The 25,657-nt window shown below is 34.6% G+C and overlaps 1 protein-coding gene across 2 annotated transcripts; it reads left to right on the plus strand.

Annotated features, from left to right (window-relative positions):
- The first annotated feature begins 1,537 nt into the window (after window positions 1-1,537).
- Window positions 1,538-20,374, plus strand: LOC110937655. Of its 2 annotated transcripts, none has more exons than XM_035988719.1 (6): window positions 1,538-1,664; window positions 1,764-1,818; window positions 2,266-2,364; window positions 19,777-19,825; window positions 19,919-20,093; window positions 20,234-20,374. In XM_035988719.1, exons 1-6 carry the CDS (start codon window positions 1,633-1,635, stop codon window positions 20,316-20,318), a joined length of 495 nt encoding a protein of 164 aa, XP_035844612.1. In that variant the 5' UTR covers window positions 1,538-1,632; the 3' UTR covers window positions 20,319-20,374. The 2 variants fall into 2 exon arrangements, with proteins under 2 accessions (XP_035844612.1, XP_022035801.1); XM_022180109.2 differs by lacking the exons at window positions 1,538-1,664; window positions 1,764-1,818; window positions 2,266-2,364 and adding exons at window positions 19,251-19,351; window positions 19,446-19,500; window positions 19,584-19,679.
- The last annotated feature ends 5,283 nt before the right edge of the window (window positions 20,375-25,657 follow it).

The raw sequence follows: 25,657 nt of genomic DNA on the forward strand, positions 1-25,657 counted from the left end.
TAATATATAAAATTATATTTATTCAATTCGTGTAATAAATGAGTTTTTAAAGATATATTGTTTTATTATTTAGTATATAAATTAGTTTTGTTTTACTATTATTAGTATTTTTATTATTTATCAAATATATTGATTACTTAAAATCTATACTATATAATAAAAGAAACCAACTTTGGGACACGTGTCACTCATTGAAAGCGTCTACATTTTAATTTCCTGCATTTTCATATTTATCTTATATCAATTAATTAAATAATAAATAATCAATTAATATTAAATCTTATCTTACTTTGAATGTCGGATAGAATCATTTTATTTAATCTAATAATATATTATCTTCAAATTTAAATTATAAATTAAAGATTTTTTAAATAATAGCACAAAACAATAATTTTAAACTTAAAAAAAACAATAATACGCTCATAAAAAAAATTAAAATACAAACAAAATATACAAAATAACTTATTAGACATTAGATCAAACTTTAAAAAACACTAATTAGGAAGAGAAGCTTATAATATAATTCTGTTTTTGATTTTTCAAATTGGTGTTCTAATCAATTAGAATTAAACTTAACCAAGTTTATGACTTGATTCGAATGAAATCGAACCAAATTTTGCTTTTTTAAACGAATCCAATAGCATATTATTTACTATACAAAATTACATTTATTTAACCCGTGTAATACATGGTGTTTTTAAAGATATAACTTTTTTATTACGTAGTATTGATTCGCACCGCTTGCGGTATGCGCATATAATGTATATGCGTGGACACTCGGAGAGCAAAAGTGAAATTGCACTAATTTTAACATTATTGGGTTCTTAGAGATATAATTTTTTTATTATTTAATATATAAAATTACATTTGTTAAACCAGTGTAATAAACGAGTTTTTTTAAAAATAATTGTTTTAATTTAGTATATAAAATTACATTTATTCATTCCGTGTAATACACGGGGTTCTAACCTAGTTTATATATATAAGACTTTATCCAAAATTATATTTATGTAATATACTATTAATCCAAAATTATATTTATTTAATATACTATTAATCTAAAATTACATTTATTCAACTTTTGTAATACACAGAGTTTTTAAAGATTTAACTTTTTATTATTTAGTATATAAACTACATTTATTCAACCCATACAATATACGAGATTCTTAAAAATATAATATTTTTTTATTATTTAATTTATAAAATTACATTTATTCAATCCATGTAATAAATGAGATTTTTAAAGATATATTGTTTTATTATTTAGTATGTAAAATTGTATTTTTTTTAACCCGTGTAATACACGGGGTTATAACCTAGTAATAACATAAAATACACACCAAATTTAATTTATTACAAAAAACATATTGTAAAAAATATAATTTAATATAAATGGGTTAAACGGGTCAATCCGTCAACCCGATCGGGTTGACCTAAACCCAACTTGTTTAGCTAAACGGGTTTGTGAGTTCAACCAGAAACTGATACGAACTTGTAATATGTGTATACCCTTTAAACAAGGGTAAAGATGTAAAATAGAGACACCCATTTCTTTTCGTTCAGTTAGGGTTTTTTTCTGCATGATCGTAAATTTTCGTCCCCCTTCTTTGGTCGCATTGGTGTTTCGCCATGGCTCGTGGACCCGTGCGCAGGAGCCCCTTGTGCGTATCCGTTTGTGTTTATTGATTGACTGATTGAATGATTTCGTAGGTACTAACTGTGATTTGTTTTGTGTTGTGTTGTGTTTTGTTGGTGAGCAGTAAGATTAATGGGATACCGGCAACACCAAATCATTCTGAATTTGAATCCGAGGAGGTAAGAACATCATCATCATCATCATCGGTGAAAGCTTTTATTATCGTTTCTTTTTGAACATATACATATGCCGCTTGTTAGTGTTATTGATTTTCCAACACATATATGTTTTCTGTTATTATTATGGGGTCAGTTTAATTTCCCATAAAACAAACAAAGACTTGTTATTTTGAATTTTAATTATCAAATCATTTAATTTCATGTGTTTTGTTTTAAGTTTTTTGTGATGATAATGTTTAGATAAATCGAACACAGAAATTAGTATACTATATTTTTAGTTTTTGTTAAAGCCATGCCTTTTGAATTCCAGATTACACAATCAAATGACTTGTCACTACTTTGTTTTTTGTTTTTTTTTTATTTAATTTCAAACTACATTAGAAACAAACCCTTGTAGTGCACAATCAATCATATTTAGTTTTTAATCTCATCTGCCAATTTTTTTAGCTGGAGAAAAGGGTTGCCAACATGCGTCTTTCCGAAAGTGGGAACATTAAGAAGAAGGCATCATCACCGAACAAGGGAAATATCACAGTGATGGAAGAAGTAATTATCAACGCATGCTATATTATATATATGATATTTATCATCATTGTATTGTGTTAATCATCTAGGTAATTTTGGTTTATTTTCCCAACTACAGCTGGCCGACTTTGTTAAGATGAGTCCTTCTCATTCTTATGTGCCTCAAGGTAATTTCACTCGCTAAAACATATAAATAGTGCCTGCTTGCCAGCAGCTGCAACATGATTATGTTTTTCTAACTCTAAACATGTATATGTATATAGTGCCTCGACCTCCACTTCTGTTGGGTGTATATGAGCAAGTTAAGAGGATAGTTGACATCATGGACGATCCTAATTGGCCCAATCGCAACCTTCAAACTGATGTGGATCAAGCTGAGTATGTGCTTATGGTGACTTGTCGCCATTTCCGCGATTTTTTGCCAACTGACTGGAGATAGTATGTTCCTTTCTCTTTTAAAAGCTCTATGCATACTTTTATCATGTGTTTATATACAGCCCATAATGTATGTTGCAGAACGCTGCCACATAAATCAAAACTATAATGACTTATATATATATATATTTTTTTTGTAGCGCGCGGGAGCATGCCAGGTCTCTTATTGCAGGCTATGGTGAGGTTTTCACGAAGGATGATGATGACCTTGATTACATCGTGTAGTTTCGTGTTATTGTATGATATATCAAGGATAATATTTCGAAGTTTGGAAATTACTAGTAAGAAACTAAATAAACATATATTTTAACTTTTAGTTTGGTAAAATGATTTCGTCAATCGTATTGAGGTGTATGTACCGTAAGATACAGTGGGTTCATTTGACTTTTGAGAATTGCATTGGTGTGGACTTCTCAAAAAGTCGGTAAGTGACACCTTTTCTCTACCCAACTTGTTTTTCAACGCCTTATCACTCTGGTCTACAAACTTCCCTAAGTTTGTTATCGCTCACTGAACGGTTAAATTTCACTTGAATCTTTGCAACCCAAGAAGCAAATTCTGCATCCTGAAACCCCATATCATTTAAGTAGTTTGTCCAACATTTTTAATTAGTCGAATATGATTTGCAATTAAATCTTTTTAAAATCATGGTTAAAGATGCTGGTGGGATTAATTTACATTTACATATACTCTAATTTACAATAGGTTTATGCATATGTGTGTTAAACTTCTTGCTTTTTCTGTTTTTTATGCTATTGTGGTTTGTACGTTATATTTTATGGGTTGTAAGCTTTTTGTAAGAGGCCGCGTGTCCTTGGCGTCGTAACTATACCGTAACCTACCTCTTATATGAAGTTGTTGAATAAATAGCCAATGATCAGCCATTCTCTGATCGTCATCAAGTTGATTTTCATGGCGTTTGTGTATATATCTTACAAATTGCATCACTCTCACAATTTGATAGCTGGTGTTGCTCAAATTCTTGCAATTTTGCAGCTAGGTAATAATCCTCACATTTTCCCCAAATTTACATTTGAATGATTTGATTTAATTGGAGCATAATAATCTGCTTGAAATTTAAATGTTACTTGATAATTTGTTGTTTTAATGATATCTTGAATGTTGATAAGGTATATAATTAGATATTTTTGTTGGGGTTTTGCTCGATGGTTTGTAGAATTAGGTTTTGACTTTTGATGTCTTCTGAAAAGAAATTTTGCATTTTTATCTCTGGGTCTCATTTATTCAACCTAAACTATATCAATTCACTGCGGAATAGATGATTTTATCTTAACAAAATATTGTTATCACCACCGTTACTATGTTACTGTTGCTAAGCTGTTAGACGGTTTGATTTTGGTTTTAGAAAGCGGGAAGTGCACCAAGGCGATGAGGTTTAAAACGGCGCAAAAGCACGTGCTTTTTGTCCGGTAGAGGTTCTGTGTCGGTACAAGTTGTTCCAGACAAAAGGCGATAAGGTCAGGGGCGGACCCAAGCCCAGCCCAAGGTGGGCGGGCGCACCCCCGAGGAAAAAAATTTAGTGCTAAGTTCCGTCGAAAATCCCGTCGCACCCCTTGGAATTTTTCGACCGCGCCCTTGAAATTTTTCGTCCGCACCCCTTAGGTAAAAAGTGTTATCAATTTATATTTTAAATTTTTTTAGTAAACTTCTATTTAAAAAAAAAAATACTAGCTAAATTATATAGACAGCGGTGCCTACACGCGAATTTGCTTCCGAAGTCGAGCAGTCTCAATTTCACTACAGGATTTTAGAATGAATGCTGGGCTGGGCCACCTCGAATGGCGTGAGCCGCATGCGGGGAGACCCGCACGTACGGTTTTTAGGGGGATCTGGTCGAAAGACCGGCCGGCGCCCACCCGACTAGAGGGACCGAGAAATCAATAGAGCACAACATTACCCAGCGAAAACAGTCCAGCAGCAGGCGACCACCGTAATCAGCCACCATACCACCGTCATTTGACACCAAATCTAACCGGAATCCGAACACGGGTAAGTTTCTTTGTTATTTTGATGATTTTGGTTGATATTGTAGGAGAAAAAAGGGTAATAAAGTTGTTAAATAGGTTTGAAATTTTGTATGTTTTGACGTTTATGGTTGTTTAGATGATTTTTAGGGTGATTATGTTGTTTATTTATTTTTAGGGTGATTATGTTTTTTATATATTTTTAGGGTGATTACAACTTACGTTATGATTTTCAGGGCTTGAATAGTTGAAAATTAAAATTAATTTGAAACATTATGTTATGGAGCGATGAAATTATGTTATATAGAGAAAGAATGACTTAAGAAATTAGTTTTAGATGATGTTTTGGATAGATTTCAAAAAATGAAAACCCGTAGGGCGTCGACGTTTTAATTATGTTTGTACCAAGGTTTGACATGTTTTTGATGATTATATAAATTTAGTTTGATGTTCGTTTGTTTTACATGACCCGACCCGACCCATTACGAACCGATTTTTTTTTTTTACTTAGGGTCAATTGCATATATCCCCCTATAAAACTCATCAATTGGGCCCCATTCAATCAACCAATGAAAACTTTTTTTTTTAATAAAAAAACAAGTCACCTAAGAGGGGAGTGCCGCCATCAAATTGAGGTGTGAGGGGAGTTTAAGAGGGGAGTTGACGTGGCACACGAGGATTAGTTGGGCGTAAGAGAGGGGACTCCCCTCTTAGGTGAGTGCCCCTTACACCCTTATAAGCGGCATTGGAGCTATTCGCAATATAGATGTGGCATTCGATCCAAAAATTTATGAATGAGTAGATTCGGATTTCGTTTTACGCTATAGCAAATAAAATGGGCAAAAATACAATAGTTATTAAAAAAAATCAAAATACTGGTTTTCAATTTTGATAGTAGTTAATATACCCACAGCCGGTTGATTCAGATTCAGATACTCTTTTTTTCAAATTGAGCTAAGATATTTTCATACTGAGTTCAACTAAACATTCAACCAATTATATTTTGAGGGTGACATAAAAAGAAGTAAGATTATCATTTGCGTAAGTGGATCAGTCACGCGGTTAACATTTCATAAAAGAATGAAAACTAGGTGCATATGCATATGATCTTGTAAACCAATGATGCTCTATGTCTATCAATAATACATGTCCGATGAACACAACCCGTTCAACCCGAATTTTTTATATTTTTTCCCATAAATTAATATAATACAATTACATTTAGATTATAAAATCTTATGTCAATTTTTACATTTAGATTATAAAATCTTATGTCAATTTTTTTAGTTATAATCTATACTATATAATAAAAGAAATCAATATTTGACACGTGCCATTCATTAGAGGCACCTATTTTTATGGTTTTTTTTTTTTTTTTTGCATTTTTTTTATATTTGTCTTCTAATAATTATAGATAATATTAAATAGAAAAATTTTAATTGAATAAAAAAATTTTGGATAACATAATTGATAATATATATACATGTATGAGAATTTTTTTACTATTATTATTATTATTATTATTATTATTATTATTATTATTATTATTATTATTATTATTATTATTATTATTGTTTTATTATTTATCAAATATATCAATTACTTAATTTTTTATATATAAGACTTTATCCAAATTTATATTTATTTAATATACTATTAATCCAAAATTACATTTATTATATATAAGACTTTATCCAAAATTATATTTATTGTTTTATTATTTAATATATAAAATTACATTTATTCAACCAATGTACTAAACGAGATTTTTAAATATATATTGTTTCATTATTTGGTTATATATAAGACTTTATCCAAAATTATATTTCTTCAACTCGTGTAGTACACAAAGTTTTTTAACTTTTTTATTATTTGGTATACAAATTAAATTTATTCAATTCATACAATACACAGGGTTCTTAAAGATATAATATTTAGAGTAAATTACTTTTTGAGTCTCTGTGTTTTAGTGGTTTTAACCACTTGAGTCCAAAATAAAAAAAGTTTAACGCCCTGAATCCCTAACCATTCATTTTATAACGATTTGAGTCCAAAAAATTGGACTCAAAAGGTTAAAATTTGGACTTAAAATGACTGAAATGGTTAATGAAAATGCTTATAGGGACTCAGGTCGTTAAACTTTTTGCTTTTGGACTCAACTGGTTAAAACCACTAAAACACAGAGACTCAAAAAGTAATTTACCCTAATATTTATTATTATTTTTTTTGAACGGCAAATTATTTTTTTCCCTGCTGTTTTGTGAGACTTGAACCCAAGACTTCCTCCTTCCAATGTATTTAACACTATGTTCCCGAGTCATTTAACAGGGGGAGGTAAGGGAACGGGAGAGGAAGGAAAATTTTCTCTCCTAATCTCTCTAATTTGGGAGGATGAATATATGGTCATATTTGGTCATATTTTCTTCCATTTTCCCTCCCTCCCCATGTTAAATGAAACTCGGGAACATGGTTTTTCATATTTTCATCTCTTTTCCCTCCCCTCCCCCTATTAAATGAGTATCGGGAACAGAGCGTAAAGGTTTTGCCTTTGCCAATGGACCACCACCCCATTGGTAATAATTTTTATTATTTAATATATAAAATTATATTTATTCAATCCGTGTAATAAATGAGTTTTTAAAGATATATTGTTTTATTATTTAGTATATAAATTAGATTTGTTTTACTATTATTAGTATTAAACACTATAAAAGAAGCAACTTAATAATGCATATATGAGTTGTAATGTTTGCTTTGGGAGTGTTTCAAAAAAAAAAGGAAATTTTCTTTTTTAACCCTAAACTTTTAATGTTTAACAATTTAAGTTTAAACTTCTAATCTTTGTTTTTTTAACCCTAAACTTTTAATCTTTGACAATTTACCCTACAGTTTTATTCTTTGATAATTCAAATTTAAAAATTTTAATCTTTGTTTCCTTTTTAACCCTAAAGTTTTAATCTTTGACAATTTAAGTTTAAAGTTTTAATCTTTGGTAATTTAACCCCTTTGATTAATTTGATCTTTTACTTCTAATTCACTAATTCAAAAGTTTCTATCTTTTGCGATTTAACCATTTTGATTTTTTTTACTTATGTGTTTTAATCTTGGCTTTAGGGGTTTTTCAAAGAAAAAATGGTTATGCATATGGTTGTTGTATCCTTCGCTTTGGGGGTTTTTCAAAAAAAAATTGATTTTTTACTTTTCACCCAAAAGTATTTCATAAATTACTTTTAACTCAAAACTATTTGTTTTTTTACTTTTAACACAAAACTTTTTATCTTTTGCAATCCATCCTCACAACTTTTTTTGCTTTCAACTTTGTTCCTTTATAGTTCTCATTTTACGCAATTTTTTCGCTTTATGCTTCGTTCTAAATTTTGTGACTTAACACATCGTGTTAATGCACTTTTGGGTGATAAGTGCAAGGCTTCCAACATCAAGGGTCTTTATTGAACATTGTCCAAAGTTTAGAAAGAGTTTATTTGAAGAGCTTCTAGAAGGTTTTCTAGAAAGAGTTTAATGGAAGAGCTTCTAGAAGGTTTTGTAGAAAGAGTTTATTTGCATAGAGTTTATTTGGAAAGAGTTTAATTTTAGACAGAGTTTATTTGGACTAGTCTTGTCTGAGTTTGTTTAGTCTTGGTTTGTCTGAGTTTTGTAGTAAGGCTTTGTGCTTTATGTTTTGTTCGGACTTTCTATTTGGTGAGGAAAGTCTGAGTTTCACCTTGTATATATACTTTAATATGGAATAGACAAGGTAACGATTTCTGTGTGAATTTCTGTGCCCTAATCATTGTGCTTTTTGTCTGGCGGCGCTTTGTGTGAGTGACGTCATTCATCTTCATCAAGAATACTCTGTGTATTCTTGATTTCTCTCTCAAATCCTTGCTTTCTTGTGTTCATCTACAGTGGTTGATCATCAGGTGGATTCCGCACACCTTTTGGTTGCTTCAGCTGAGTGAGATCTTGGATTAGGAGGCCTAACAAGTGGTATCAGAGCAGTGTGCTCATACTACTGTAGGTGTTCTTAGTTTGAAGGTTTTGGTGAGATTAGTTCATACTTTGATAGGGTTTAGTGAGATTTTAGTGAGTTTTTGTGTGTTATTCATGATTCTTCATTCATTTCTAGTGTTTGGATGATGGATTTTGAGTAGTTTAGTGAGTTTTTAGTGTTTTCTTCATCTGGGTTTTACAGGGGTTTTTGTTCTTGTTCATACAGAGCTTTGAAGGAGATAAAGTTCTGAGTTTTGATCTTTGGAAGCTTGGTCTGAGGTTTACACTTTGTGTTTGTGTCTCCGGGGTATTATTGAACCAGTGTGTAGTCACATTGGGGAGATACTCCGAAGATTGGTTCCTTCTGAGTTTTGAAACTTGTCTGAGTTTCAATCAGTCTGAGTTTTTTTTTTCCCTAGTCTGAGTTTTCCATTTAGGGTTAGTAGAGTCTGAGTTTGTGTTTTGGTTTGTCCAAATTTTTCTATTTTTAGGAAAATTGTGTCTGAGTTTTACTTTGTCTAAGTTTAATTTGTTTTTGAGTCCGAGGTTATTGTTTATTCAGTTAGTCCGATTTTATTTTATTATTAGTTCAACCGAGTTTATTAGATTCAGTAGGACCGAGTTTATTAGATATATCAGTCTGAGTTTAATTTTCTCTTGTATTGTCCGATAGTTTGAGTCCGAGTATATTAGTGTTTATTGTTCTGTCCGAGTTTAATTTAAGTAGTTGTTTGGCCGAGTTTATCATATAAGTTTGAAGTCCGATTTTAAATAGATTCATAGTTAGTCCGAGTTTAAACATTTGTCTAGTCCGAATTTAAATATTAAAATTTAAACCGAGTTTATTCTATATTAGAGTCCGAATTTAAATGATTACTGTTTAGTCCGAGTTTAATCTATACAACATATAGGTCCGATTTTAGTTGTTCCTTTTAGTCCAAATTTAATTTCTTTTGTTAAGTGTCGAGTTTAAAACTTTTTGAGTCCGAATTTTTTAAATGTCCTTGAGTCCGAGTTTATCAATACTCTTTTGAGTCCGAGTTTATTAAGACACTTTTGAGCCCGAATTTGTTAGAACTCTCTTTTAAGTCCGAATTTATTCGATTGTCCTGAGTCTGAGTTTACTTTTTCTGTAGTTAGAGTCCGAGTTTAATACTCTTACTCTAGTCTGAGGTATATAAGTGCAGTGTGTCCGAAATTTTTCAATCAGTAAGGGTGTCTGAGTTTTATATTTTCTAACAGTGTTTGTGTCCGAGCTCTGTTGTCTGTGTTTAATTTCAGGTTTCTGTGATCCGGGATTCACACTCTGATTGAAGCTCACTTCACTGTTTTGAAGTTCTCTGTTGTTGTCTAAAATGGCAAACAACAATCTGACTACAATGGTGCAAAGCCTCAAGCACAATGCTGAGGTAGGAAGCAGCGACAAACCTCCTTTGTTGATCAACGAACTTGATTTTCCTGAGTGGAAGGAGCGTTTCGAAAGATATGTTCGAGCAAAAGACATCAAAATCTGGTTGTGCATCGTTAAAGGATGTGGAGCTACTCCAGTACGTACGTTGACGATTGATACGTACTTGGCGCTTACTGACGACCAGAAGAAGTTTTATGACTGTGAAGAGAAAGCTATGTCAATGATAACGATGGCAATGACACAGTCTATACTTCATACGTTCCGTAAGAGAAATAGTTCAAAGGAATTGTGGGATAGTATGATCCAGAGATATGAAGGAAACGAAATGTACAAGAAACGACGTCTCGAACGTTTGAAGACTCAATTCGTTGTGTTCAAGGCTTTGAAGAATGAGTCATTTGATGACACAGTGAATCGATTTTATCATCTGCTGAGCGAACTTGATAGAAGTAAAGAGGGTATCTACACTGAATTCGAGAAGGTTGAGAAGTTTCTGAATTGTCTTTCGAGAGAATGGAATATGTACACCGCTTTGATCAGAGAGGGTGTTCTCTACGAAGAGCTTACATTGGAAGAAGTTGTTCAGAAGCTGAGGGGTTACGCTTGGAATATGGAAGATCAAGCATCTGAATTCGAGAAGATCCAAGATCCTCAGTTGTATAAGGCTTCGAAACCGACGGATAAGGGTAGTAATGGTGGAGTCGGTGTTGCTTTGTATTCGGAAAATGAAGGTCCTGCAAGTGAACACGCCTTCATAAGCAACAATGTCAGTTCAAGTGGAACAACCAATTCAAATCAAGGGATGTACTCTTCTAGTGGCGCTCAGAAATCTCAAGGAACAAGTGTGAACATTCCTAAGATTGATGCAAGCTGTTTAAAGATGATTGAAGAAAACATGAGTCTGTTGGCATCCTTCATGACTGCATACGAGAATTTCTGTCTTGGGAAACTCGTTGAACCGTCAAGTCTCGATGAAGACTTCGATCAGATAGATCAAGACGAGATGGAAGAACTTGATCTACAGCTCAATATGGCTCTGTTAGTCCGTAGAGCGAAGAAGTTTCTGCTGAAGACGGGTAAGAAGTTCATAGGAGGTCAGACAAAGACTCGAATGGGGGTCGACATGTCAAAGGTAAAATGTTACAACTGCGGGATCTACGGGCATTTCGCACGTGATTGTCGAAAGCCGAAGATGGAAAGATCTGACAACAACTCCCGAGGAAACAACTCAAGACCTCAAAACAATACATCAAATGCTGCCTCCAACTCAAGTGCTCGTTCAAGTGGGTCTGAAAATACCACATCTTCGACAAACAATGCTATGGTGGCTCAACCTTTACAGAGTGTGACTGAGCCTTATGACTGGGGTTGTGCTTTGGAAGACATTTCAGGAGCTATTGTGTCACAAGCTTTCATAGCTGAAATTGTGAACGAAGAAGTGTTTGAGGTTGTTGAAGAGACAAGCCTTGAGGAGCTTGCAGTTGTAGCTGAAGTTCTTGGGGAAGAGTTGGATTCGGGAAATGTTACTGAGAATGAAAGTCCTTCGATCGAAGAGACTGTTGAGAAGCCTAGCAAGACAGAAGATGGAGAAAAAGGAGAACGCTTTGAATTCAACATCTCCACAGCTGAAATGCAGCAATTTGCGGATGCAGAAGCTAAAAGGTTGGAAGAAAATTCCGTAGAAAACGAGGCTTGTGCATTCATGGCTGGCATTGAGGTAAAATCATCTTCTGTAGATAAGCGATGTGCTAGATGTGTTGAGTTTGTGACTAAGATTGATAGATATGCACTTCATAACACAAACTTAATTGCAGATTTAGAAAAATCCAGAGAACTCATTGCGGTTTTGTCTAATTCGGATAAAGAACACCGAATTAAGATAAAAGCGCTGAAAAATGATATCTCTGAATTTGAGAGACTGGTGGCTAAGGGTAATCTTAGAAATCAGGAATTAAAATCTGAACTTGAAACAAGTCAAAATTCTGTTTTGGAAAAGAACAAAATCATTTTGGAAAAAGATAATCAGATTTTGGATTTGCAACGAAAGATTGAAAAGTTCAGGGATTCATCTGAAGTGATGAATTTCTGTATTAATAGCCAACGTCTCAAAGAATCTGAGGAAGAAATGTTCGGTGTTGGTTATAATAAGGTGCCTCCACCGGTAAACCATAATTATACATCAATGCCAAGCATTGACCCTGAATTGGCAAATTTTGTGCCAAAAACTCCTCTGACAGTTGAACCACAAAGTGAGTCAGAATCTGAACCAGATGAAGTTACAGACTCAGATCAGTCGAAGAAGAGTGGCTTGTCTAAGAAAAATGAAGTGAACCTTGAAAACATTGAAAATTTGATAAGCAACAAGATTTTGGAAATTTTCAATCAAGTTCAAAATGAAAAATCAAAACCTAAGTCACGTGGGAAAAACAAAAAGGCTTTGAAAAATGTCCCTAAAACAGAGTTTGTTAAAGGGGAGGATTTTACCAAAGAAGAAGTAAAAATTGAAACAGGTTCCAACTCACAGTTTGTGAACCAAATTTTGAAAAATCCCACCAATGCGTCTTCATCTTCGACCGATCATGAGGAACGTCCGAAGAATGCTGCGAAAATTCGCAAATGCTACAAGTGTCGTGGGAAAGGACACTTAGCAGCAGACTGTCCAGATGACAAGGGTAAATCACTTGTTGATCCTGATCAAAAGAAACCTTTTGTTGACAAACCACAAAATGAATCAGTTAATGTTGAAAAGAAAAATGGTAAAAATCAAAAGGTTGAGAAAAACAAAGTGATTAAACAAGAAGTAAAACCAGTTGTTAAACCAAATGTTAAATCACAACAAAATCAGGATCAAGAGGAGAAACCCGTTGTTGTTAACCGTGGGGACAGATCAGAAAATGTGCCTCAAAGACATGATACTCGTGAGAAAACCCCTCACAGACGACAAAATCATGTCACCTTTCAAGGCGTTGAGAATGACAACCGTTCTGGAGGTTCGAACAACAACTATGCTCGACCTCATGCACAGAACAGATTCGTGAATGATCGAAATGGGTCACCCCCCCGATTTCCAAATCAAAGACCGCATTCGGATAATCGTCCACGATCATTCTCAAGACAAGAAGATGCTCCTAGATTTGGTAGGAATTTTGAGCAACCCAGAAATCAAAATTACAATTACCAAAACTATGGAAGCCGAGGGTATGGAAACTCTGGTTATACCAACAGATCGTCAACTCCGTATAATCCACGATTTGCGGGGACTCATTCCAACAATTTCCGAAATGGAAATGGTGGACACAGAGGCGATGATGGTTATTTCAAAGAGTTTTCTTATGTTGACGAATCAGGACGACCCAAGACCATCATGGCTTGGGTCCCACACTCTAACTAAATTTTTGTTGGGGAGTGTAGGAGCAGCTGAAGAGGGCTATCTATATTTGGTATATCGATAGTGGCTGTTCCAGACACATGACAGGAAATAAAGAATTATTGAACAGTTTTAAACAATTTCGTGGTGGTTATGTGAATTTTGCCGGTGAAAAGGGTGGTTACATCACCGGTGAAGGCTCCGTGTCGAATGGAAAAATCACGCTGCATAAAGTGAACTACGTTGAAGAACTGAAGCATAACTTGATGTCGGTTTCTCAAATTTGTGATAACAAGTACACGATGCTTTTCACTGATAAAGCTTGCTTCGTTTTGCGTCCGGGATTTGTTGTTCCTGAAGATTGGATCGTTATGAGGGCTCCAAGGGTGAATAACACATATGTCATGGATATGCGCCCGTTGGTTAACTCATCTGCTCCAGTGACTTGTCTTCTTTCAAAGGCGACTGAAGATCAATCGTATCTCTGGCATAGGAGAATGGGCCATGTGCATCTGCGAAAAATGAACCACTTAGTGAAAAACAACTTGAAGAAGATTCGGAGGTTGTATACACACATCTTGTGAACCAAGATGAAGTGGATGCGAGCTGGAGAGCAAGTATTCCTACAAATGTGTCTTCGAGTGTTCCAGTCGCTGATTCTTCGACCGTAAATGATGTTGTTGCTGAGCAGATCCCCAATGCAGCTGCTCAAACTACAAGTGGAGATCTATACGTTGACTTTTCAGCATATCCAAATGTTGATGCGTCTTCTAGTAATGGTGGAGCTTCTAGTAGTAATGCACATGCTGAGGGGGAGATTCAATCGAATTTGGGAAACAATCTTCAAGCTCCGGCAATCCCAGTTCCAAGAACAAATATTCATCATCCTGTTGATAATATTATTGGGAATCCAACTGCGGGAGTGCAAACGCGAAGGAGTATTTCAGAAATGCAATGTTTATTCTCTGCTATCAAGAAAGAGGAAATCTACAATCTTAGCCTACATGAATGTTTTATCTCTCAGATAGAGCCGAAGAACTATCAAATGGCTCTGAAGGATAATTCTTGGTGTGAGGCGATGCAAGAAGAGTTAGCTCAGTTCGACAAGTTAAAGGTGTGGAATTTGGTCGATCTTCCTAAGGGCCAGCATGTAATCAACACGAAATGGGTCTTCAAGTGCAAGAAAGACGATAAGGGTGTCGTTGTCAGATACAAAGCACGTTTGGTTGTTCAAGGCTTCAATCAGGAAGAAGGGATTGATTGTACAGAAGTTTATGCACCGGTGGCAAGACTGGAAGCTATTCGTTTGTTTCTAGCCTTTGCTGCCCACATGCGTATCAAAGTCTATCAGTTGGATGTGAAAAGCGCCTTCCTTTATGGGAAATTGCATGAAACTGTGTATGTGTCCCAACCGCCGGGTTTCGAAGCTCCAGGGTCAGACAACAAGGTCTATTTGTTGGACAAGGCTCTCTACGGGCTCCATCAGGCCCCTCGAGCATGGTACGAGACGTTGTCAAAGCATCTTTTGGAGCATGGGTTCTCGCGTGGTGCAATCGACTCCACACTGTTCATTTTGAAGAAAGGGGGAGATTTTCTGATCGTGCAAATTTACGTTGATGACATAATCTTTGGTTCTTCAAATGAAGAGTTGTGTCGTGAGTTTGAGAAGGTGATGAAGTCAAAGTTTGAAATGAGCACGATGGGCGAGTTATCATTCTTTCTAGGTCTTCAAGTGAGTCAAGAAAAAACCGGGACGTACGTGCACCAGACAAAGTATGTCCACGAGATTCTCAAAAGATTTGGATTGGAAGATAGCTTACCCTATGACACGCCTCTACCGACAAATCTCAAGCTTTCACCCGATGATGAGAAAGATCCTGAAGTGGATCCGACTCTATATCGAGCAATGATAGGTTCATTGATGTATCTTACTGCTTCACGACCAGATATTATGTTCTCTGTTTGTTTGTGTGCTAGGTACCAATCAACTCCGAAGGAGTCGCACTTGAAAGCTGTCAAGCGTATCTTCAGATATCTGAAAGGAACGCCTAAGCTTGGATTGTGGTATCCAGCTGAAGGTGGTCTGGATTTGATGGCGTATGCTGACGCAGATTTTGGAGGGTGCCGGATGAACAGAAAGTCAACCTCTGGCGGCGCACAACTTCTTGGAAACCGTCTTGTCTCTTGGCAATGCAAAAAGCAAGTTGCCGTTTCTCTATCCACGTGCGAGGCCGAGTACATTGCTGCTTCAAGCTGTTGTGCTCAGGTTTTGTGGATTCAGCAGCAAATGAGGGACTACGGTTTGAATTTTACTCGAACTCCTATCCTTGTTGATAATAACTCTGCCATTTCCATAACAAACAATCCGGTAAATCACTCACGCACTAAGCACATAGATGTTAGGCATCACTTTATTCGCGACTGTGCTGAGAAGGGGTTGATAGAAGTGGTTAGGGTAGGCACCTTGGATAATCTTGCCGACCTGTTTACGAAAACATTCGATCGGGCTAGATTTGAAAATCTGGTCCGAATGATTGGCATGATCAACCCAGAGTAAAATGCTTTCAAAACTCGCATAGAAACTTTATTTTATCTTTTCTGTATAGTTCTTACCGTTTTCGAAATATTGAAAAACTCCAAAAATATTTTACTTAGTTGTAGGATAAATTTCAGAAAAATACAAAAACATATGAAAAATCTAAAATGAAGTCGTGTTGAGATATAAGGGAAATGATAGTACATCGGTTAGTCGTATCTGGTGCAGGACTATGGCTATATATATATGAGATTAACTGTTAAATGTGGCAGCTTCATTATACGTTGCATCGGTAGGTTTTACGCGTAAATAAGAACCTGTTTTTGGTATATAAACATAATGAACTGCGTAGCTCGTGTGGCGCATCTCTCGGATATATGGTCTTGGTACCGTAATTTCGTTTGATAGATTGTCGAGGTTCTGAGATACGTGGTCTTTATGCTGTTTATCATCTGGGTATCATGGTTGCTTCTTTTACCGATAATAACGGGGACGCAAGTCTAGATCTTCCATGATACCATACATACGTGTAAATATCTTCAAAATATGATGCATCCGACCCGAATAAGTGATAAACAATCACATGTCCCTCAAAATCTTGCGGGAGTCAAGTCTATCCTCAATAAGTGATTCTATCACAAATGACTTGCTCCTGTGCCCTTTGCATCTGAAATTCAAATAAGTGAGTATCTCACATTAGCTTATACGTCAAAAACAGATGATAAATGGTATACTCACCAGTAAGATGATCTCTCGCGCATACCTTGATACGGGAGTATATTCTGAGGTGGGTAAACACAGTTAATGTCAGCTTAATACACTTAATTCCATATCTCGAAAACAGTGTTCGAAAGCGTGCTAAAACTTAAGTGGACCACAATACCGTTGAATGTCTTGAACTGTCAACATTAGTCTAAAACATTAAAGCTAAATGCTGTGGTTTCGGTGTTGGATACCGACAGAAAAATCGATATGATTCCTTGCTCCGACTTCACAAAAGGATAATTAGTGTAAATACGTTCTAGGTTTTATTTCCTTTCAGTCAAAAAAAAAAAATTGAAAAATCACAAAAAGATTTTGCTTTCTTGTTTCTATGTGCGAGTTATCTTATTAAGAATACTCTAGGGTTGTGAAAATTGTTTAAACAAGTTATTAAATGTTGGTTGTTTAATATTTAAGTTGTTTATTCTGGGGTATTGGAATTTATTTTGGGATCCAGGTTTGGGCCGATATCTTCGGGGTCAAGTTTCTTAATCCTGGGTTAAGTGTTTCAGGTCTGGATCGTTCATCTCAAGATGGAAGATTGGAGAAGCTGTGTGCATCTGGATCGTTCATCTCAAGATGGAATTTTTGGAGAAGCTGTGTGCATCTGGACCGTTCATCTCAAGACTGGGGAAGCAGTGATTTCTAAAACGAAAGTGACGGAGGAGATTGCTAAGGTGCTGGATCCGATTTGGCTCGCAAACTTGAGGGAAGGACACTTGAAGAAGCTTCGTCGCCTGCCCCTGAAATACAATGCAGAGGATCGAGTTCTTGCGGACCAGTTCATCAAGGTGGTCCAGTTCTGTGTGAAGAACCATGTCTGGGCAGGTAGCGACTTTTCAAAGAGGAATTGAAGATCTCAAGTTCAATGAAGACCATGCACTGATCAAGGGGGAGTTTGTTAATGCACTTTTGGGTGATAAGTGCAAGGCTTCCAACATCAAGGGTCTTTATTGAACATTGTCCAAAGTTTAGAAAGAGTTTATTTGAAGAGCTTCTAGAAGGTTTTCTAGAAAGAGTTTAATGGAAGAGCTTCTAGAAGGTTTTGTAGAAAGAGTTTATTTGCATAGAGTTTATTTGGAAAGAGTTTAATTTTAGACAGAGTTTATTTGGACTAGTCTTGTCTGAGTTTGTTTAGTCTTGGTTTGTCTGAGTTTTGTAGTAAGGCTTTGTGCTTTATGTTTTGTTCGGACTTTCTATTTGGTGAGGAAAGTCTGAGTTTCACCTTGTATATATACTTTAATATGGAATAGACAAGGTAACGATTTCTGTGTGAATTTCTGTGCCCTAATCATTGTGCTTTTTGTCTGGCGGCGCTTTGTGTGAGTGACGTCATTCATCTTCATCAAGAATACTCTATGTATTCTTGATTTCTCTCTCAAATCCTTGCTTTCTTGTGTTCATCTACAGTGGTTGATCATCAGGTGGATTCCGCACACCTTTTGGTTGCTTCAGCTGAGTGAGATCTTGGATTAGGAGGCCTAACACATCGCAACGTGCGTCTTTGGTTTAGCGTTTTCACGTTTCGTTCTAAATTTTGCGAGTTAACACGACGCAACGTAACGTGTTCAACTTAGCGTGCGTCTTTGGTTTTTACTTCGTCTATTTTTTTCCCGTTTGACAGGTTCAACGTAACGTGCGCGTCCTAAATTGACTTAGTTATAACTAAAGAATCCCCGCCGCATTGCGGCGGGTCGTAATTCTAGTTTTTATTATTTATCAAATATATTGATTACTTAAAATTTATATATATAAGACTTTATCCAAAATTATATTTATGTAATATACTATTAATCCAAAATTATATTTATTTAATATACTATTAATCTAAAATTACATTTATTCAACTCTTGTAATACACAGAGTTTTTAAAGATTTAACTTTTTATTATTTAGTATATAAACTACATTTATTCAACACATACAATACACGAGATTCTTAAAAATATAATATTTTTTTTATTTAATATATAAAATTACATTTATTCAACCCATATAATAAATGAGATTTTTAAAGATATATTATTTTATTATTTAGTATGTAAAATTGTATTTTTTTTTTCAACCCGTGTAATACACGGGGTTATAACCTAGTAATGACATAAAATACACACCAAATTTAATTTATTACATAAAACATATTGTAAAAATTATAATTTAATATAAATAGTTTAAACGGGTCAATCCACCAACTCGTTTAGCTAAACGGGTTTGCGAGTTCAACCATAAACTGATCCAAACTTGTAATATGTGCATACCCTTTAAACAAGGGTAAAGATGTAATCTGATGTAAAATAGAGACACCCTTTTCTTTTCGTTCAGTTAGGGTTTTTTTTTCTGCATGATATGTGCATACAACAAGGGTAAAGATGTTAATCTGATGTAAAATAGAGACACCCTTTTCTTTTCGTTCAGTTAGGGTTTTTTTTTTTTTTTTTCTGCATGATCGTAAATTTTCCTAACCCTTCTTTGGTCGCATTGGTGTTTCGCCATGGCTCGTGGCCCCGCGCGCAGAAGCCACTTGTGCGTATCCGTTTGTGTTTATTGATTGATTGAATGAATGATTTCGTAGGTACTAACTGTGATTTGTTTTGTGTTGTGTTTTGTTGGTGAGCAGTAAGATTAATGGGATACCGGCAACACCTCATCATTCTGAATTTGAATCCGAGGAGGTAAGAACATCATCATCATCATCATCGGTGAAAGCTTTTATTATCGTTTCTTTTTGAACATATACATATGCCAATTTTTTTAGATGGAGAAAAGGTTTGCCAGGATGCGTCTTTCCGAAAGTAAGAAGAAGAAGAAGGCATCATCACCGAACAAGGGAGATATCACAGTGATGGAAGAAGTAATTATCAATGCATGCTATATTATATATATGATATTTATCGTCATTGTATTGTGTTAATCATCTAGGTAATTTTGGTTTATTTTCCCAACTACAGATGGCCGACTTCACTAAGACGATTCCTTCTCATTCTTATGTGCCTCAAGGTAATTTGACTCGCTAAAACATATAAATAGTGCCTGCTTGCCAGCTGCAACATGATTATGTTTTTCTAACTCTAAACATGTATATGTATATAGTGCCTCGTCCTCCACTTCTGTTGTGTGTATATGAGCGTGTTAAGGAGATAGCTGACATCATGGACGATCCTAATTGGCCCAATCTCAGCCTTCAAGCCGATTTGCAACAAGCTGAGTATGTACTTATGGTGACTTGTCGCCTTTTCCGCCATTTGTTGCCACCTGGCTGGAGATAGTATGTTCCTTTCTCTTTTAAAAGCTCTATGCATACCTTTATCATGAGTTTATATACAGCCCGTTATGTATGTTGCAGAAGTACATGGACGCTGCCACATAAATCAAAACTTTAATGTACTTAATTTTTTTTTTTTGTAGCGCGCGGGAGCATGCCAGGTCTCTTATTGCAGGCTATGGCGAGGTTTTCGCGAAGGATGATGATGACTTTGATTACATCGTGTAGTTTCGTATTATTGTATGATATATCAAGGATAATATGTTGAACTTTGGAAATTACTAGTAAGGAACTAAATAAGCATATTATGACTTTTAGTTTGGTAAAATGATTGGTTAACGCGTTCATCAAATCGTATTGAGGTGTATGTACCGTAAGATACAGTGGGTTCATTTTTGACTTTTGAGAATTGCATTGGTGTGGACTTCTTGAAGTTGCCTCTCAAAAAGTCGGTAAGTGGCACCTTTTCTCTACCCAACTTGTTTTTCAACGCGTTATCACTCTGGTCTACAAACTTTCCTAAGTTTGTTATCGCTCACTGAACGGTTAAAGTTTCACTTGAATCTTTGCAACCCAAGAAGCAAATTCTGCATCCTGAAACCCCAAGAAGCTGAGTATGTACTTATGCTCATCCCTACTTACCACCACACGATATCATTTATGGAGTTTGTCCAACATTTTTAATTAGTCGAATATGATTTGCAATTAACTCTTTTTAAAATTTCTAAATCATGGTTAAAATTTAAAAATGCTGGTGGGATACCTCTTATTGGTTCAACACTTAGGAGTTGTTTGTTTAGCTCTTAATGGTTCATACATCTTATTGGTTCAACACTTAATGGTTCAGATTTTTTATTTCGCGAGCAGATGTCTGAACGGTTCAGACATTTGCCTCCGAATAGTTAAACATTATACTGAGTCTGAATGGTTAAGACCTCTAATCTGAATTGGTCAGATATTCGCCTCTGAACGGCTAAACATTATACTGACTCTTAATGGTTCAGACCAGTGGCGAAGCTTGAGATTTCCGACCGGGGGTCGAAAACGTATATACCCAAAAATTTCTGTAAAACGGGGGGTCGAAAACGTATGTACCAAAAAATTTACATATGAAAACTACATACTCTCTACTACTGAGCGAAAAATTCGGGGGGTCGGCCGCCCCCTCCCGCCCCCACTATCATTCGCCCATGGTTCAGACATCCTACTAATTCAGCACTTAATGATTCAGGCAATCAGGCCTCTTACTAGTTCAACAGCTAACCATTTAGAAGTTGTCAAACAACCCCTTAATCATTCAGAAGTTGCCAAAAGCCTCCCAAGACTTATTTTAAACGAAGGGTAAAAAGGTAAATTGGTATTAGTTTAAGGGCCTAAAATTAAATAAAGAAAAGAGATTACGGATCTATCTATCCTATCTAATAAATAAAAATCTTTGATAGCCACGTGTACCTTCTCTCTATGTGAGCTTTTGGAGGGAAAGGATATTGGGGCTTTAAGGGTTTTTTTCAGAAAATTATTATCCCCAAATTAATAAATTAAATTAATATATTGACCGTCCTTCCAAAAGGCAGATATTTTAGAGGAATTTGGATCACCATTCAAATCCATACCTACATTGCCGCAATAATCGCCGATGCGCATAGATACTTTGTTCCCAGTGAAACGCAATCAACGATTTTTACAAAACTAATCAAAGCCCAAACTTGGATTGATTAATAACCCTGCCATCATCATCAGTCTTCTTAATATCTCTCTGTCGTTGATCCATCGCCTCACTGTAAGTCTTTGATCTAAGCTCATCTATCGATCGTTGCATGTTTAGATCTTTGTTGTTTCCTTTCTTATTGTTTTGATCGAATATCCCTAATTTCTGATTCGCATGACCGTTTTATTGTAGTTTAAAGGTAGCAATTGTATATATCATATGCTAATGTTTCGATGAGCTAGCATAGATGTTGTATCTATGTCGTTTTGTTGAAGATTTACTCCAGTTTGATTGATTACAAAGTGGTTGTGGATAAGTAGTTGGTTGGGATATTTTATTGATATAAGTTCTTTCAAAATTTTGTAGATGTTGCTTGGTGATTATTCAGTCGATTGAATTCTTTTAGTTAAATGTGTTGTAGATTTACCAAAAGTTGGTGTTCATTTATGGATTGATTTGAGGAAAGTTGAAAAAAGATAGCCTAAATTAATGTTTTTTAAAGAATTCTCTATCAATGTATAAATAAGTTTTTTTGCTATACTTTTTTGACCGAGCATTTTGTTGGATTAGGTTATTTTGTTTGAATTTGCAAATCAATTTCATGCAAATTTATTAATTAGTTTTTAGTTTTAGGTTGTATTTTATTTGCCGTTTTTGTTTATGTTGATAATCATTGTTTTGTATAGTATGATATAGGAGGTTTAAGCATTGAAAAGATATTACTTGGTACCATTTTTGTCCTTTTTAGTTAATTATTTTTTTGTTTGACATGTCTGGGAGAACATTTTGTGTGCAAGGTTGTCCCACTGTATTAGTTACATTTTGTTCTACCAATTTATCTAAAAGAGAAAAGTGTAACAGGCTAAATGGTTCCAGTTAAAAGGAATACTTGTGGTGCAGGTTAGCTTGTGTTGATCAAAACACAATTTCATCCCAACTCTTGAAGTACAATAAATTCTTAGGGTGACTATATGCCAATAAAAAAGAGACCCAAGCAACACTTATATTATTTTAATAAAATAATATAGCTTTCTGAACAAAATGATATAGTAGGTTCATACCGCTAACATATAGGTGCATATTAAAACCTTATATATATTTTCTTCATCTACCTTCTTATGTGGAATCAAATTCCAAATTTCAAGTCATGAGAGTTGCGAATGCTAATTCTGTTTCACCTTTTCTCTCTTTTGGTGCATAAGGTATCGCTTTTGTCACTGAATCAGTAACAAAAGACGGAATCATTGATACCCATTATGGAGAGTTCATTTGCTGCAGGGTAGCACATGGAGTGTTGTTCTTTTGATCACCATTTTGTAAATTTGTGCAAAGTAACAAAGGACGGAATCATTGATACTAATTTTGCCTTTGCTACATTTCCGTCTATTTTGGCATGCGAACCAAGGAAAAATTGCAAAATTGGTAAGTAAATTTGTGCTACTAATATATTTGTTATTTTTGTTCACAATATTGTTTGACCGAAACATATTTGTTTTATGTTTTTTATATGATATCGGCGAAGTTTTAGAGTGTTTTGAAGTGGAGTGCCATATGATAAACGGAATCCGAACAAAAAAAAATGAACGTGGAAGTCAAAGATCTAGAGTGAGACATTGATGATTCAATAGAGCGCCAAGATATTCTTGTAAAAACTCAAACATGAAGTTTTAGATAAAGATGCTAAAGTTACCAACAAAACAACAAATGTTGTATGCAAAGAAGTCTTTTGAAATCTGTGAGTTATAGGTATATACTTTTACTTTTCAATCTTATTGTTTTTTTAATAGAAGTTTTTATTTATGCCAATTTTGAGTTGTATCTAATCTTATGATTTTGTTTTACATTCCCATAATTTAATATTTTTAATTGGTGATTGTTATTGGTAGGATTGTTTTAAATTTATGTTTGTTATTGGTATGACCATTCAACTTGTGTTACAATTTATTAATTTTATCATTTTTATTGTTCAACCCGTGTAATACACGGGTTACTAACCTAGTATAAATATCAATGAAGAGAAATAAAATCGACATACGCTTGCTTTTCCTTTCGTTCAATTAGGGTTTTCTTTCTGCAAGATCGCAAAGACTCCTTCCCCTTCTTTGGTCGCTTTGGGGTTTCGCTATGGCTCGTGGTCTCGTGCTCAAGTACGTACTTTATGTGTTTATTGATTGATTTCGCCCTAATTAATTGTGATTTTTTTTTGTGTTGTGTTGTTGGCGAACAGTAAGAAGATTAATGGGGTACCGGCATCACCTCATGGATCTAAGGTTGTAAGAACTTCATACTCATGGATATAAAACCTTATATATATATATATATATATATATATATATATATATATATATATATAGAGAGAGAGGGGGGGTTAACACACGCACGACAGGTAATTACGCACGTTCATTTTAAAATTACGCACGTTATAACTCAAAAATCGAAAATCACGCATGTTGAAACACAATAATCATGCATATTGAAAACATTAATCACGCATGTTAGAGAACAAATCACGCACGTTGTCGTACGTGAAGTACTTTAAGCTGTAATGTACGATATACTTTTTCTATATATATATATATATATATATATATATATATATATATATATATATATATATATATAGGTAGAGGATCCTGTACAAAGTCCTACTTTTGTGAGAAGGGTGAGAAATAATGTGGTGATGACAAGTGTCCTATATCTAAATTAATTCAAAAGGGTGAATTAGTGATTTTCTATTTCTTTCAATTAATTGATTAAAAGATAACTGCCAAAATAATCGCCACCCTTTATTATAGGAATTCGAATTTAGGAATTAATCTATGAATTTGTGTAGTGTTATATAATTCTGTAGTGCAACAACCATTCAGAACTGTATAGTGTTATATATTTTTTATATAGTGTTATATAGTGTTACTTGGTGTTATAATATGGTTTTTGGTGTTATATAATTCTGTAGCGCAACTATCAAAAAACACTATATAACACCATAAATTATTAATTATGTAGTGCAACTATCATTCAGAACTGTATAGTGTTATATATTTTTTATATAGTGTTACATGGTGTTATATAGTGTTCTTTCGTTATATAGTGTTAGATGATGGATGCATAGTGTTATATAGTGTTATAATTTTCTGGTAGCATGTCTATGATGGATGTATAGTGTTATATATTGTTATATAGTGTTATATGATAGATGTATAGTGTTATATGCTGGATGTATTGTGTTATATGATGGATGTATAGTGTTATACGTTTCTTGCAGCAGTTACATATTTTTGTATTTTTAGAATTGAGGATCGATATAATTTAGCAATTAAATTTGAATAGCTAGTTTTTAGGAGATTAATGGGGGTTTTGATTGTGTAGGATACGGTTACCATATTTGAAACATTGGAAAAAAGACACTATTGCCCTTCAATTTTACATAAGGTCCTTCTAATTAAAACACAATTTACATTTTTATACCCTACTGATCTCAACCATTAGATCAAATATCCAATGGTTTAAAACACTTCTTACCCTTCTCACATTTTAGACACTTTTTACCATATCCCTACTCTACATATATATATATACATATATATATATACGTATATAGGGGGCTGCTAGAATGAAAACCACCCCGAGTTGTAAGAACCGCGAGAACTACACCCCACGGAGCGCCGTTCGCCATGATTTTTTTTACAAGTAGATGTGTGTATTATAAACACAGCCGTAAAAAATCATGGCGAACGGCGCTCCATGGGGTGTAGTTTTTTACACCACAAGTTTGGTGTTTTTAATTTTTTTTTCTTTTTTCTTTTTTTTTTCACCAAACTTGTGGTGTAAAAAACTACACCCCACGGAGCGCCGTTCG

Source organism: Helianthus annuus, chromosome 4 (assembly GCF_002127325.2).
Source record: "Helianthus annuus cultivar XRQ/B chromosome 4, HanXRQr2.0-SUNRISE, whole genome shotgun sequence".
NCBI lineage: Eukaryota > Viridiplantae > Streptophyta > Magnoliopsida > Asterales > Asteraceae > Helianthus > Helianthus annuus.